Source organism: Puma concolor, chromosome B3 (genome assembly GCF_028749965.1).
Source record: "Puma concolor isolate L17-30 chromosome B3, mPumCon1.1.hap2, whole genome shotgun sequence".
In the NCBI taxonomy this organism is placed as follows: Eukaryota; Metazoa; Chordata; class Mammalia; order Carnivora; family Felidae; genus Puma; species Puma concolor.
Window position 1 is genome coordinate 88269251 of NC_141672.1, and position 15484 is coordinate 88284734.

The 15484-nt window shown below is 40.1% G+C and overlaps 1 protein-coding gene across 6 annotated transcripts in view; it reads right to left on the minus strand.

Moving 5' to 3' along the window:
* ZNF106 (zinc finger protein 106) overlaps positions 1 to 15484 on the minus strand; it is a 67001-nt gene that overhangs the window by 37330 nt on the left and 14187 nt on the right. For 5 of the 6 annotated variants that reach the window (XM_086710460.1, XM_086710461.1, XM_086710459.1 and 2 more), the window contains exons 2-3: positions 5354 to 5439; positions 179 to 240 (exon numbers count right to left, since the gene is read on the minus strand). In XM_086710460.1, the coding sequence (XP_086566586.1) occupies positions 179 to 240; positions 5354 to 5407 (116 nt within the window). In that variant the 5' untranslated portion in view covers positions 5408 to 5439. Of the gene's footprint in view, positions 1 to 178; positions 241 to 3239; positions 3294 to 5353; positions 5440 to 15484 lie in introns of those variants that run through there. The other variant, XM_086710457.1, reaches the window with a different exon arrangement.

Consider the following 15484-nt stretch of genomic DNA (forward strand, 5'->3'; position numbering starts at 1 on the left):
ACTTACCCTTTTTGAATGCCAAAAAAAACTACTATATTCATCAATAATTCTAAAAGACAGTTCTATGTCATAGGACAATATTCACTTATGAAGGATTACTATGAAATAAGCTAACAGGCACCCTCAGCACTCAGCTCCCACGACATTCACAAGTTATGGAATACAGCCGTTCCCATACCTGCCCTTCAGGTTCTCAAGCTCCCTGTGATGCAACATGCTCCGCATGTGTTCGTCCATCTCCTTCAAAATTAAAGAAAGCAGATTAAACTAAGGGGGGGGTTGTTTTGGGAAAAGAAATCCCTCTGTTTTTACTCAATCAACAACTAGGGTTCAAGTTCCTTGCCATGGTTACCCTTCTCAATTCAATAGTGAAACCAGTTCCTCATAATTCTTCAGCTATGTTTTGGGCATATTTCATTCTTAAATAAAAGAACTGTTAAGAAAAAAAAAAAACAATTAAATGGCTTTCCAAAAAGGTTAGAAAGTATACTGTCTTGGGGGGGGGGCAAAATATTTAAGATAAACTATGTGGGTTAAATTCTATCCCCAAATAAAGAATTTAACTACAATTATATAAAAAAGAAAAAAAAAATCTCTGAAGTCACTTAACTTCTCAGCTCTTTGGCTACTTTTCTCCAGATTTTCTTTCCCTACTCAACTGATAGTTTCTCAAGAGCAAATTCCAACTGTTACTCAAGTCTTGGCCAGGGCTTGGCATCTGGTTGTCGACATTTGCTGAATGAACAGATGGATATATCAATTCTAGGTAGAAGTTACAGATACAGAACTTCTCCATGGTTGATTATGAAGTCTTTGAAAACTGCTTTGAACACAGCAGCTCAATCATGCTTTCATTTTCACTGCCCAATCTCCTCCACTGATTTGTTTGATTCTGATGAAATGTTTGAAAATTTGTGAGGTTCTCTCCTCCCTCCATCCCATTCTTAGTGGGAAGAAAATAAAATCTGCAGGAAGAGCTTCCACTTAAAAACATATGCACACACACCTCCAAAAACTCAAAGCTGTAAATGTCTATCCCTTTGTCACACGCAAGTATACATACGCAGCACGACATAATTAAAGAATGGCTGTTGACATGTATAATCAAAGGACTACTATAATTGTTGACTATTACTATTAACTGTGCCCTGTTTTTAAGTGCCTCAAACATTTCTTCACATGAACTGCACAACACTGCTGAGGGAATATTATTAATTTCAAAAGAATACAAGGATACACAGGAGCTAACTCATTTATTCACCAAATACTAATCACTGCTTATTATATGCCAAGTACAGACGTAGACACTGAAGGGGTAAGTGTGAAAATATTCAGTCTTGCCCTCTCAGAGTCAGAGATAATCAAGTGGTCAAACTAGAACTCAGATCCTGACGTTTTTGACAGCAAAGCACTGTAACCATCTAGTGCATTCAGATTTCTCATTATATACAATTCATTTGTCAAAGAGTACAACTCAATAACCTATTCTTACTTTAAGTTATCTACTACAGTGTGACAAACAGGGATGTGATTCAAAATACATCCCTTAAATGACAATTTTATTGAAGATGACCATCATTTCCTTCCTATCTCTACAAATGCTTCACTTGGAGGATGGCTTTACATGTGACGTCCTTCTACCTACAACTGATTGGCCACTAATTACAATGTACACTTACATAGCTGAAAGCTGAGTCAAGTTAGTGACATAATAAACAATGAAAAAAATCCATGAACAATATACAACACCTACTCAAATCCCTATGCATCCCTTTGTTCAATTTTCCCTTATATGAGATTTACATGTGCCAAATTCCCTTTTCTTGAGCTAAATTTAAGTCCCTCTGTTTCTTGCAACCATTCTGACCAAAACACCATTCACTGAAATAGGTCATGCTCTCTGATATAAAAATTAATTCTATATTCTATTTCAGTTATAAAAATGTTATCATTCAAAACTTGTTTTAAAATGACTTGATTGTCTAAAACACCTCACAAATCTTTTCCTAAATTTACATCTGAAATCCTCTCCCATCCTGCTCCAAGGAATGAATGCAAATAGTGTGACAACTGAGCTTTCAAAATAACTAGGAAAGATCCATGGGCACGGGATTAGAGTAATAGCCCCAAACGCATACTTGCTCAGTTATCAAGCTTCTATTTAGTTCTTCTATATTAACAATGTTATATTCTCTAAAGGAGAAGGAGGAAAGAAATTTTTTTTTAAAAGATTTGGCAGTTGAACAAATTTAGAAAACACTGAAAACAACAAATTTATTATTATTATTTTTTTTAGTATTTCTTAACTCCAGGGCTTCTCAGCCTTTCATAAATTAACGAGCATCAGAATGCTCAGGGATGCAGTATACAGCTTTTCCCCATACTTAGGACATTTAGGTTCTTTTTCTTCTCCACAGTATATTTGGAGAAATTAGGGTTATGCTAGTTTGGGAGACTAGAGGAAAGCACTGCTTCAACATAAGTTATTCATAATCTATCTAAAACTATCAGAGTTATTCCTTTCAACTAACCCATTCTGCTAATTTCTTAGACCACATTAACTTTTTTTTTTAATATTTATTTATTTTTGAGAAAGAGAGAGAGAGAAAACACATGTGAGGGGAGGGGCAGAGAGAGAGGGAGACAGAATCCTACGCAGGTTCCGTACTGTCAGCACGGAACCCGAGGTGGGGCTTGAACCCACGAAGCTCGATATCATGACCTGAGCCTAAATCAAAAGTTGGAGGTTCAAATGACTGAGCCACCCAGGCACCACAACACCACATTAATCTTAACACTTATATCACACATTCCCTCACTTAAAAACCTATGATTGACAGGGCACCTGGATGGCTCAGTCGGTTAGACATCCACCTTAGGCTCAGGTCAGGATCTCATGGTTCGTGAGTTCAAGCCCCACATCGGGCTCTCAACTGTCAGCTCAGAGCCCGCTTCAGAAATTCTGACCTCCCTCCCCCCATCCCCTGCTCATGCTCGCTCACTCTCTCTCAAAAACAAATATTAAAAAAAAAAAAAGAAACCTATCATTGGCATTTCCTAAGGCAGGAGTAGGTAATCAATCACAGCTCTTAATTTAACTTCATTATGACCCATGGAAAAATATAAAGAGACAAAAACGTTTTAAACTAGAGTAGAAGAAACGTCCAAAGACTTAAAATGGCAAAATTATGAGATATCACAAGATAGGGCTCCTACACCAGGAAAGTCTGAAACCATACCTGAGTGTCTGCCTATCCTTCTCACAACTTCTCTAGTTCCCATCTCCCTCCAGTCTGAAAGGAGCCATAAGGAATTTCTATTTATTACAAATTAGCATAAACCTTGGTCAAAAAAATTTTAAACTAGAAGAATGGTTCTTTTACTTTTGTAAAAGATATCAGCCATATTATTAAACATGATTTCAGAATCCCAACTGGGTGCCTGGGTGACTCAGTTGGTTAAGTGTCAGACTCTTGATTTTGGCTCAGGTCACAATCTCGTGGGTTCATGAGTTCAAGCCCCATGTGGGGCTCCATGTGCTGGCGGCATGGAGCCTGCTTGGGATTCTCCCCCTCTGTCTCTGCCCCTCTCCCATCTGCATTTTCTCTAAGTAAATAAACTTTAAAAAAATATTAATGAACAAATAAATAAACTCCTAACCAATTTTTCCATCACTAACAGAAATCCCAAACAGGAAAAACAAACAAAAAACATTTCTTTACCCGAGCCTACTGGATGGATCATAATCAAACCCCTCAGCCTGGCATTCAACACGGTTTATAACTATCTGCATTTAAATTACAAATTATAGGGGCGCCTGGGTGGCGCAGTCGGTTAAGCGTCCGACTTCAGCCAGGTCACGATCTCGCGCTCCGTGAGTTCGAGCCCCGCGTCGGGCTCTGGGCTGATGGCTCAGAGCCTGGAGCCTGTTTCCGATTCTGTGTCTCCCTCTCTCTCTGCCCCTCCCCCGTTCATGCTCTGTCTCTCTCTGTCCCAAAAATAAATAAACGTTGAAAAAAAAAAAAAATAAATTACAAATTATATTGCAGTCCCACTATTCCCAAAACAAAACTGTTTTAATCGGATAAGCCTTCTGATAGACTCCTAGAACTGTTACACTCCATTCTACCTCTTCACTTTTGTACATGTTGTTATTCCACCTAAAATATCTTTCTCTTTTATTTCTTTAAACCATCTTTCTCCCAAACATCTTTCTAGGTTCACTCAAACTTCTCTGGCTAACTTAGCTCATGATAATCTTCCCAGTTCTCTGAATTTTCAATGACAATCCAGGACATCTTACAAGCTTAGAGGGGTGCCTGGGTGGCTCAGTTGGTTAAGTGTCCAACTTCAGCTCCGGTCATGATCTCTCAGTTCTTGAGTTTGAGCCCTACTTCAGGCTCTGTGCTGACAGCTCAGAGCGTGAAGCTTGCTTTGGATTCTGTGTCTGCCTCTCTCTCTACCCCTCCCCTGCTCGTGCTCTGGCCTCTCTCTCTCAGAACTAAGTAACATTAAAAAAATTAAAAAAAAAAAAAAAAAGCTTAGAGAAAAACCTCTCAGCATTCTAGCTAGCAGCACTACTTAAAAACCAAACGAGGGGCGCCTGGGTGGCTCAGTCAGTTAAGCGGCCGACTTCGGCTCAGGTCATGATCTCTCGGTCCGTGAGTTCAAGCCCCGCGTCGGGCTCTGTGCTGACAGCTCGGAGCCTGGAGCCTGTTTCAGATTCTGTGTCTCCCTTTCTCTGACCCTCCCCCATTCATGCTCAGTCTCTGTCTCAAAAATAAATAAACGTTAAAAAAATTAAAAAAAAAAAAAAAACAACCAAACGACACAGTCAAGAAAAAGCAAAAAGTGAGACAAATTGCAGTCAATTTCCCTAAGGTACAAGTTCTTTTCAGTCCTGAAAGATGTGTTTTTTCTCTGAGCAACACTCCCACCTTGTGGACATCTAGGGTATTGTTAACACCAGTTTTGATGTGCTGCACTTTTCACAAGCATGGGCAGAAGCAGAATGCGGGTACAGACAACAAATGCTGTATCCTTAGCTCCTCAGATAATAGTATAACTTCAAATAAATTGAATTTTAAGGCATCTTCTCCGTAACTAGTTACTGACTAAATTAGTAACTATTTATTATTGATTTTTGAGTATCTTCAAATTCTGGGTAGAGATTTAATAATGCAGTTATTGGTTTTATGAGGCAGCAAAAAAGAAACCAGTGGAATGAGACTATGGTTTAGGAAACAAGACACCATTAAAAGCTTTCACCTATCTACAAATTCCATGTGATGTCTCTGGGGGGAAAAAAAAATCAGTCACAAAAGCCTTGGATTCTCCCTCTTCTATTTATTACCTTTTTTGAGGTGTACACAATGTGGCACAATATGCATTTTCGTTCTCGTACCATAGTGACCAGATCTGAAGCACTCAACGTCACACCTGCAATGAGGAAGTAACAATTAGCAACCTTTTTCTCCCCAGATGTCCTCTTAGATTCACCTCAACGCAAGCTAAACGTACAAGTCTTGCGTCTACCTCACCTCCACCCTGCTCTTCCCAGTCTTCCCACGCTGGTAAATGAAAATTCGAACTTTGGAAGTCATCCTCGATCCCTCTTTCTCACCCCGTATCCACCCTCATCAGCAAATCCTGCCACTCCCATGCTGAAATGCATCCCAAACCCACCCCCGCCTCACTACTTAGCAGGTCTGTCATCTCACATGGCACCAGCCTACTGACCTGAGTCTCTAGCTCCACTCGTGTCCTCTCATAGTCTATTCTCAAAACAGGAGCCAAAGATTCTCACAACAGGATTCTTTTAAAATTTAAGTCAGATCACTTAACTTCTCTGCGGAAAATCTTCCAACAGATTCCCATCTCACTCACAGGACATCCAGTCCCTCGCCATTGGCCACAATATCTGCTTCTCTCAATCTAACTCCATGCCCCACCACACTGCCCTTCTTGCTAGTCCTGGATCACACCAAGGATTCTCCTACCTTAGAGTTTCTATATGCCCTATTCTCTCTGCCTGGAATACGCTTCCTTAAGATGTCCTTATGGCTCTCATAGCTCATTCTCTCAAGTATCTAAAATGTTGCTTCATCAGGGAGGCGTTACCTGACCTATACAATCCTATATCTTTTGCTCCCCATTCCTTCTTCCTATTGATCTGCTTATTTTATTTTTTTGCTGCAAAAGCTTTATTGTTTTCATTTGGTCCACTGTTTGGGAGAGGGCTCCATGGCAGTTAAAAAGCTGCCTAGAGGCTGCAGGGAGAGGCTCAGGCAGAAGCCTGATACCACCAGGATGCCAGAGGGCCCCTCAGAGGGCCCCAGAGGCTCTCAGTCATGCTTGAGGGTGAGCCTTTGGAAGAGATACCTGCCCAGCCCAGCCTGGGGACCAGCCAGCTTGCAGAGGTTTGTCAGGTGGTTGCCCATCTTCTTGATGGTCTCACCTGCTCATCAAGTACATGCCTCTCCAAGAAATCACAGAGATGAGGGTCTGCATGGGCAAAACCCAAGGCATGCAGATACAAAAAGGCCTGGTTCAGTTTCTTCTCCAAGACCATAGTGTCTCCCCTAGTGTCCAAGGTTTCACCCCACCCATTTTGGGACAGCTTCTGCATATTGTGTTAGAGGGTGCGGCCACCCACTAGTTTTTGCATCTTGAGGAGACAGTGGGCACCCCCACACTTCTCCTCAGTTAACTTGTAGAAGTGCCAGAGTCACAACATCATGGTTGATATATAAGCCCAGAGAGAAGTAGGTGTAGGAAACCTGCAGATACAGGTTGACCAGGAGGTTGACAGCAGCCACCACCTCAGGGCAATAATTCTGACAAATCCAGGAGCTCATGTTTGGCAATAAGGAACTAATCTTAAAAACAAAACCAAAAACCACAGTGTTAGCTGGTCTCAGAGGCAACGGTTAGCTTAGAAGATGGATCTGAAGGTTGTGACTGGAAAAGAGGTTGGAGAGTGGTAGAAGGCCGGAAGAAGGGGTATCCCTGGGTCTGATACATCCAAATACCGTTGAAGGAAGAGGCAGATCCATGGAACTACTGGGTATGCTACCTGATTTTTATATTTTTAATAGCACTGTGGTAGGCTGTTTCGGTAGAGGGCCACAGCATTATCTCCCACCCTGTGTGTTCTTTTGCAATTTAATCTTATCACCACCACCCATCGAAGGTGTGGTTCATTTTCCCTTCCCCGGCCACAGGCTGTGGGAAGCCCAAGCCACAAGGAGAGGACAAGGGGAAAAGAACTGAGGCCCAGCTGAGCACCCAATGACCAGCACCATCTGACAGCCATGTTGGGTGAATGAGCCATGTCAGGTAAGCTGCCAAGGAGGGTCCCCAAGTAAGACGACTTAAAGAATCATGCAGACGAGCCTTTTCAACCCTCAGAATGTTAAGAGACAGTAAGATATTTCTTTTAAGCCAGGAAATTTTGGGCTAGCTTGTTAAACAGCAAAAGACATCTGAGGCAAGTATCTCTTACTACCCGAAATAGCATATATTTATTTTTAATTCTTAATTCTATTTCCAGGGACTTTGTATATTTTGTTCACTAGTATAGATCTAGCACTTAAAACCATGTTTGCCATAATGCGGGCATCCCACAAGCATTTGCAGAACTGTTCCAAATGGAACTATCTTTGGTTACCAAATGTGAGATAGAGCTGAGTAAATACTGAGGTTTGGATTAAAACCAGAAGGCTTATTTTACAATCCTCTAGCGCCAGCATATTTTTCTCTTATGTCCCTTCAAAGATGCCTTACATGAGAATTTAATTTCACTTCCCAAGCATCACTGTTTTTCCTTCCACACATGAAACACCAGGCTCTAACAGACATATCTGCTTCCTTGCCTGGATTCACTCCTTAGGGACCTTAAAATTGTGAAGTAATGAAGTTATAAACTACCCTAATTTAATCTATAACTACTCCTAGACAACATGGTGGAAGGACCAGTAAGGAAGAGACCTACAGTTTTCTACTTCTGGTCACTCAGCAATTTCCTTGCTATTGCAACCCACTTCATACGATTCCTGAACGTCTGAAATAATTTCATTCAACAAGGGGCGCTTGGGTAGCTCAGCTGGTTGAGCATCTGACTCGTGATTTCAGCTTAGGCCATGATCGCAGGGTCATGGGATCGAGTCCCACACTGGGCTTCACATTGAGGGTGGAGCCTGTTCAAGATTCCTTCCCTATTCCCCCACCCCTGCCCTCTGCCCCTCTCCTCAGCTAGTGCACTCTCTCTAAACTAAAATAACTTTTTTAAAAAAACACCAAAACAAGATTATAAGGTAAAATTTTGGCCATTTGAGAAAGCTGAATGTCAACTACCTAATACAACAAAGAAAAAGACCTTTATGAATAAGTACAGTATTATTCGTGCTTCTAGTACTGCTACTACCTCTTAGATCTCAAAATTAACATAAATCACTCTGGTACTCAGTGTCAATGCATCATTATTCTTTTAATTCTCTTATATCTTAATGTTTACTTCAACTTTAATTACTATTTACACACAGTATTTTGTTTCATTCAACAAGCATTTATTGAGCACCAAGCACTGTTGTAAGAGTTGGGGAAACAATCATAAAGAAGATATGTCCAGAATTTTTTTTTAAGATTTTAAGTAATCTCTACACCCAACGTGGGGCTTGAGCTCACAACTTTGACATCAAGAGTCATACGCTCAACTGAGCCAGCCCAGCTCTATCCTGTACAGAAATGTTTTTAATATTGCTTCAAGTTATTAATCATCAAAGCAAAACAGGAACAAAAAACTTAGAAGCAACAGAGTTGATGAAAAAGTTTGACTTTCTGGCACAAGCAACAACAGCTATTGTGGTGTTTTTATATATTTAGTCAAGTAAGAACTAAGCACTAACTAGCCAATTAACTCCTAGTAAATGGATACAGAAATAAAGTCATATAATAAAATATTCCTGTGCAACCACTCTGGAAAACAGTATGCAGGTTCCTCAAAAAATTAAAAATAGAACTACCCTATGGCCCACCAATTGCACTACTAGGTATTTCTCTAAGGGATACAAAAATGCTGATTCGAAGGGGCACATGCACCGCAACGTTTATAGCAGCATTATCAACAATGGCCACATTATGGAAAGAGCCCAAATGTCCACTGACTGATGAACGGATAAAGAAGACGTGGTGTGTGTGTGTGTACATATGTATATACATACATACATATATATATAACGGAACACTACTTGGCAATAAAATAGAATGAAATCCTGGCCATTTGCAACAACGTGGATGGAGCTAGAGGGTATTACACTAAGCGAAATAAGTCAGTTGGAGAAAGATATGATATGATCTCACTCATACGTGGAATTCGAGAAAAACATGAACACAGGGGAAGGGAAGGAAAAAGAAGAAAAAACAGACAGGGAGGCAAACCATAAGAGACTCTTTACAGAGAACAAACTGAGGGTTGCTGGAGGGGAGGTGGGTGGGAGGATGGGCTAAATGGGTGATGGGCATTAAGGAGGGCACTTGTTGGGATGAGCACTGGGTGTCATATGTAATAGATGAAGTATTAAATTCTACTCCTGAAACCAATACTACACTGTATGTTAACTAATTTGGATTTAAATAAATGAAGATAAAATAAAATATTCTCTATCAACCTGTTAACCAAAGACTCCCTCTTATTATTTATTTTTCCTTTCACAAGCTCCATGTTTCGACTCTGCATGAATTAAGTAAATTCATTTTAACGTCTGCAAAAAAATTAAAAAGTATAACTGCTAACAAAGCATTTAATCAATAAGGAAGACCTAGTATTTAAGTACTGAATTGACAGGATTCCAGCCAAAGACAAAGGAACTTTAATTTCCATATCTTTAATCTGGGTTAATATATGATTTCCATTAAGCTCTCTGAAATACTCAAATTAGCTCACAGCTTTCTCGATGGGAACCACTGCTCTCTTTCAAGGTCTTAAGGATTAGAAGTCAAGGAAATAGAAACCGCCCAACTTTGCAATCTCAAAGTGCTTGAGAGGTTACATTACACAAGTCAAGTAAGTATATAAAAACAATTCAACTACTGCCATTCTCACTTTAACCCCCTTGAGTTTTCCTCCCATATCACTTAAAAATACCCACTATGAAATTTTTCCAATTTTCCCCAAACTGTGAGAAATATCTGTGATATTTCTTAGTCATAACAGCCTTAAAAGTCCCATAATAAATACCTTTTCTCAACATTCTAATTGCTATTCTGTCAATACAATTACCATGCCTGTGGACAAAAACCATATTACTGATTCTTTTCCTTCAGATTCCTGTATTTAGTCATACAGGAGTCCTAACAGATTTCTATTCTTCATTTTTGCTATCTATTCTTCAATGTGATAAACCTGTAAGACCTTACAGGTCTATCTATCCTCCCTTCACCCAACTGTTCCACCCATTAAAGATTCCTGCCTTGGCTCCTGCCCCCCAGTATATAAAGAAGTTCTAAACCCAAGCAGTACAACAGAATCATCCACATCACTTATTAATAAAAAGAAATACAGTTGTGTAGGCAGAGAATTATTTACACTGGAATTTCCAGAGACTCCATTTTGTGCCTCATTATGCTCATTATCCCCACCCTTATACAAGGGTAGTCACTCAAAAGTGATTTAAATAGGTCAGAAAGACACCTTTCCCAGTAACCGCTATCTCACAACTCTGTAGTCCATCTCAAACATCAATGTTACAATATTTCTCCAAATATTTATTATGTAACTCAAGGCTGAAAAACACTGTTTGGTGTCAAAGAACTTTATTTGCAACACTGTCACATTATCTCATTTTACTGTTTAAACATCCTGCAATGATGAGAAAGAACGAAATATGGCCCTTTGTAGCAACGTGGATGGAACTGGAGAGTGTGATGCTAAGTGAAATAAGCCATACAGAGAAAGACAGATACCATATGGTTTCACTCTTATGTGGATCCTGAGAAACTTAACAGGAACCCATGGGGGAGGGGAAGGAAAAAAAAAAAGAGGTTAGAGTGGGAGACAGCCAAAGCATAAGAGACTCTTAAAAACTGAGAACAGGGGCGCCTGGGTGGCGCAGTCGGTTAAGCGTCCGACTTCAGCCAGGTCACGATCTCGCGGTCCGGGAGTTCGAGCCCCGCAACGGGCTCTGGGCTGATGGCTCGGAGCCTGGAGCCTGTTTCCGATTCTGTGTCTCCCTCTCTCTCTGCCCCTCGCCCGTTCATGCTCTGTCTCTCTCTGTCCCAAAAATAAATAAACGTTAAAAAAAAATTTTTTTTAAAAAAAAACTGAGAACAAACTGAGGGTTGATGGGGGGTGGGAGGGAGGGGAGGGTGGGTGATGGGTATTGAGGAGGGCACCTTTTGGGATGAGCACTGGGTGTTGTATGGAAACCAATTTGACAATAAATTTCATATATTGAAAAAAAAATAAAAATAAACAACCTGCAATGTAAGTAAGTACAGGCTGTTTGATGGTAGGTTATGTCTGGTCTCCCTCACCTTCCCATGAGGATGGGATCTGTTTATAAACCTCCTAAGATTCATTACAATAAACTCAATAGTTCTTAAGATATTTGAACTCTGACCTAATTAAATTTTTTTTTCAACGTTTTTTATTTATTTTTGGGACAGAGAGAGACAGAGCATGAATGGGGGAGGGGCAGAGAGAGAGGGAGACACAGAATCGGAAACAGGCTCCAGGCTCCGAGCCATCAGCCCAGAGCCCGACGCGGGGCTCGAACTCACGGACCGCGAGATCGTGACCTGGCTGAAGTCGGACGCTTAACCGACTGCGCCACCCAGGCGCCCCATACTCTGACCTAATTAAAGCCAACTCAGACTTTACAGGACAATAATACACTGTGAAACAGTGAAGAAGAAAAAAAAGCTTAGGGGTGCCTGGCTGGCTTAGTCGAAGGAGTATGTGACTCTTGATCTTGGGGTTGTGAATTCAAGCCCCAGGTTGGGTGTACTTAAGTAAATAAAAACCTAAAAAAGCAAGAAAAAGCTTGATTTTGGTTTGTTGAGGTGGGGAGAGTGGTACTCAGATTAGAATCCCTTTTCTGAATTCCAAAGGTAACTAACTGTGTGCCTCCATCTCAACCCTGAACAAAAAAGTAATGGATTTCTGATGAGCAAAACAGGGTAACAGAGAGGTAACAGTGCTCAGTGACAGAGCAAGTTTTTCCTACTACCCCTAGGTTGCCCAGAAGGTTACAGAGCAAAGATATGACGGGCACTTCTGGGAGGCACTCTGGGAGGGTCCTCACTTTGCTCAGTGGGCCTCCCCTAGAAAGTTCCAAGGCTCTTAGCTAAGGAAGAAGTGAGCTGGTAATAAAGGTCAGAAAGTATTTTTTATCACATCAACCTATAACCAGAACTTTCAAAGGCAATTGTAGGTAGCTGTCATATTTGCTAGTTCTAAGTCTTGGCTGGCCCTGATTCCCAAGGCAAGTGATTGGTGGCTTCCTGCACCCAGTATCTTTGAGCATAAGCTTATAAGCATTTTACTCGCTAGCATTCCTACTTTTTATATTATCTGCCCTACCACAACGCTTAGCAAGAGTACATGTACTAACCACTCTTTATTAGTAAGCATAGGGCTAACACAAAGACCGGAAGTTAAGTCTGTGACTCAGAAAAAGGCATTAAAAGTTGTGCCCCTCTCAAGTGAAGCTTGCCCATTACCAGGCAAGGAAAATGGAAAGGGTGGACTACAGATCCCTTAACTCAGAACTACCATCAGGTTCCAATTCTTTACTCAATTCTGGAACCTGGCAAGCATTATATCTTAGAATGAAAAGTAACTGAAAAAGAAACTGGGGGGGCGCCTGGGTGGCGCAGTCGGTTAAGCGTCCGACTTCAGCCAGGTCACGATCTCGCAGTCCGGGAGTTCGAGCCCCGCGTCGGGCTCTGGGCTGATGGCTCAGAGCCTGGAGCCTGTTTCCGATTCTGTGTCTCCCTCTCTCTCTGCTCCTCCCCCGTTCATGCTCTGTCTCTCTCTGTCCCAAAAATAAATAAACGTTGAAAAAAAAATTAAAAAAAAAAGAAACTGGGGTAACACCAACCTTAACGAGGCAATATAAAATACTAACAAATGTTATCATCATATAACAGAGTAGATCATAAACCCAAGGATAGGTTATGTGACCACTGTTTTAAAAGTATAACTGGGTAGCTTGTTGCATTTATTTAGCAATTTAAAAAATTTTTATTCCTGTATTCAATCCATCTTTTATAGATATTATAATTTAAAATTCTGTGACATGAATTACAATCCCTGCAAGCTAATGAGTGACTCTAGCTAACTTGCCCAACATTCTCCTCAAAAAGCTTCATTGTTCTCCATGCATCTTCTTGCTAACAATATGTTCAATAACCTTCATCCACTTTATACAAGTATGATTATAATAACAATCATCTTCACTATTCTTTTTGTAGAAATTTTTAAGTTCATGGTTAACTATAGTCATGGTGTAATACAGTAAAACATTTACTTTAGCAGTTTAATTGACGTTAATAGCTTTCTAGGGGCACCTGGGTGGCTCAGTCAGTTAAGTGTCTGACTTCAGCTCATGTCATGATCTCATGGTTCATGGGTTCAAGCACAACGTCAGGCTCTGTGTGGACAGCAGGAAGCCTGGAGCCTGCTTCAGATGCTTGTCTCCCTCTCTCTCTGATCCTCTCCTGCTCGCACTCTTTCTCCCAAAAATAAACACGAAAACAATTTTTTTTTAAAATAGCCTCCTAAATGCCTCCGTCCTATATTTAAAAAATTGTTGAGTCTGCAAAGGTCACCATATATTTCATCAGATTTTAGGGAGGAATTTATGTGCTAAAGCAGTGGTGTCTGCAAATTTTTGAATTTGCAAAACTCCTCAATATCACTTTGTAAATGTCAAAAATCTACTGTTTACTAAAAGCTCACATGCATACACTGAGAGATCCAAATATCTCAGTAAGTAGTAAAAAAAAATATGCTTAGACAAAATTTGGTACTGTTCAAAAGTTCAGCATTCCAACAGCATGGAAATTTTCCCAGAGCTCTAATTTACCTTGAAATTGTCACCTTAAAAAGAACAGCTGTATAATATCCTCCTAACAGGTCCCAGCACCCTCTCTCAAACGACTCTCAGGTATTCCTGTACTTTCCCAATTCCTTACACTGCAGCAGAAGTAATCTCTTTAAAATACAAATCTGTTCATAATATTCTCTTTTCTCCGTATACTGTGTTTTGGAAAATTTCAAACACAAAAATGCTGAAAGGTTCTCATAGTGAACATCCCACATCCAGGTTCCCATATATCCCTATATCTATTACCTAGATTCTGCCATATAACATTTTACTATATTTGCTGTATCAGAAAGATCACTTAATCGTAATGTATTATGATTTGTTAATATTTTGCTCAGAATCATACGGGGCTCTATGTACATAAGGCATGTTTCTGTAATTTTCTTTTAAATCTGTAACATCTTTATCTGGTTTTAGTTATTAGGGTAATGATGCACTAGTGAAATGAGTTTGGAAGCGATTCCCTTCTATTTTCTGGAAGTTTAAGATTGATGTTATTTCTTCTTTAATTTTTTTTAATGTTTATTTTTGAGAGACAGACAGAGTACGAGCAGAGGAGGGGCAGAGAGAGAGGGAGACACAGAATCTGAAGCAGGCTCCAGGCTCCCTGCTGTCAGCACAGAGACTGACACGGGGCTTGAACCCAAAAACTGTGAGATCATGACCTGAGCCGAAGTCGGACACTTAACCAACTGAGCCACCAAGATGCCCCTATTTCTTCTTTAAATACTTCACAGAATTCAGGGCACCTGGATGGCTCAGTCAGTTGAGCATCAAACTTGATCTCAGCTAGGATCTTGATCTCAGGATCATGAGTTCAAGCCCCGCATTGGGCTCTGCACGGTGGTGAAGCCTACTTAAAAAACAAAAACAAACAAACAAAAAGTACTTGAGAGAATTCATCAGTGAAACCATTATGGCCCTGAGTTTTCTTTATGGAAGTTTTTTTTTTTTTTTTAACATTATCCCGTTTCTTTAATATGAGTTTATTCAGATTTTGTTTCAACTTGTGACAGCTTTAGTATGTTGATATTTTCAAGAAACTGCACAGTTACATTGTCAAATATTTTGGCGTAAGGTTGTTTATAATATCCCCTTATTGTTCTACATGATCTGTAGTGATAAATCCCTTGCATTCCTGATATTAGTAATTTGTGTTGTTTTTATTAGTGTATCTATGGGTTTATCAACATTATTAATCTTTTCAAAGAACTTCTGGCTTTGTAATTTTGCCTATTGTTTGTCTTTTTCTATTTCACTGATTGCTTCTGTTGTCGTTATCATTTCTCTCCTCCTGTCTACTTTGGATTTATCTTGCTCTTTGTTTACTAGCTCCATAAGGTAGAACTTTAGGTCACTATCTTTAGACCTCCTTT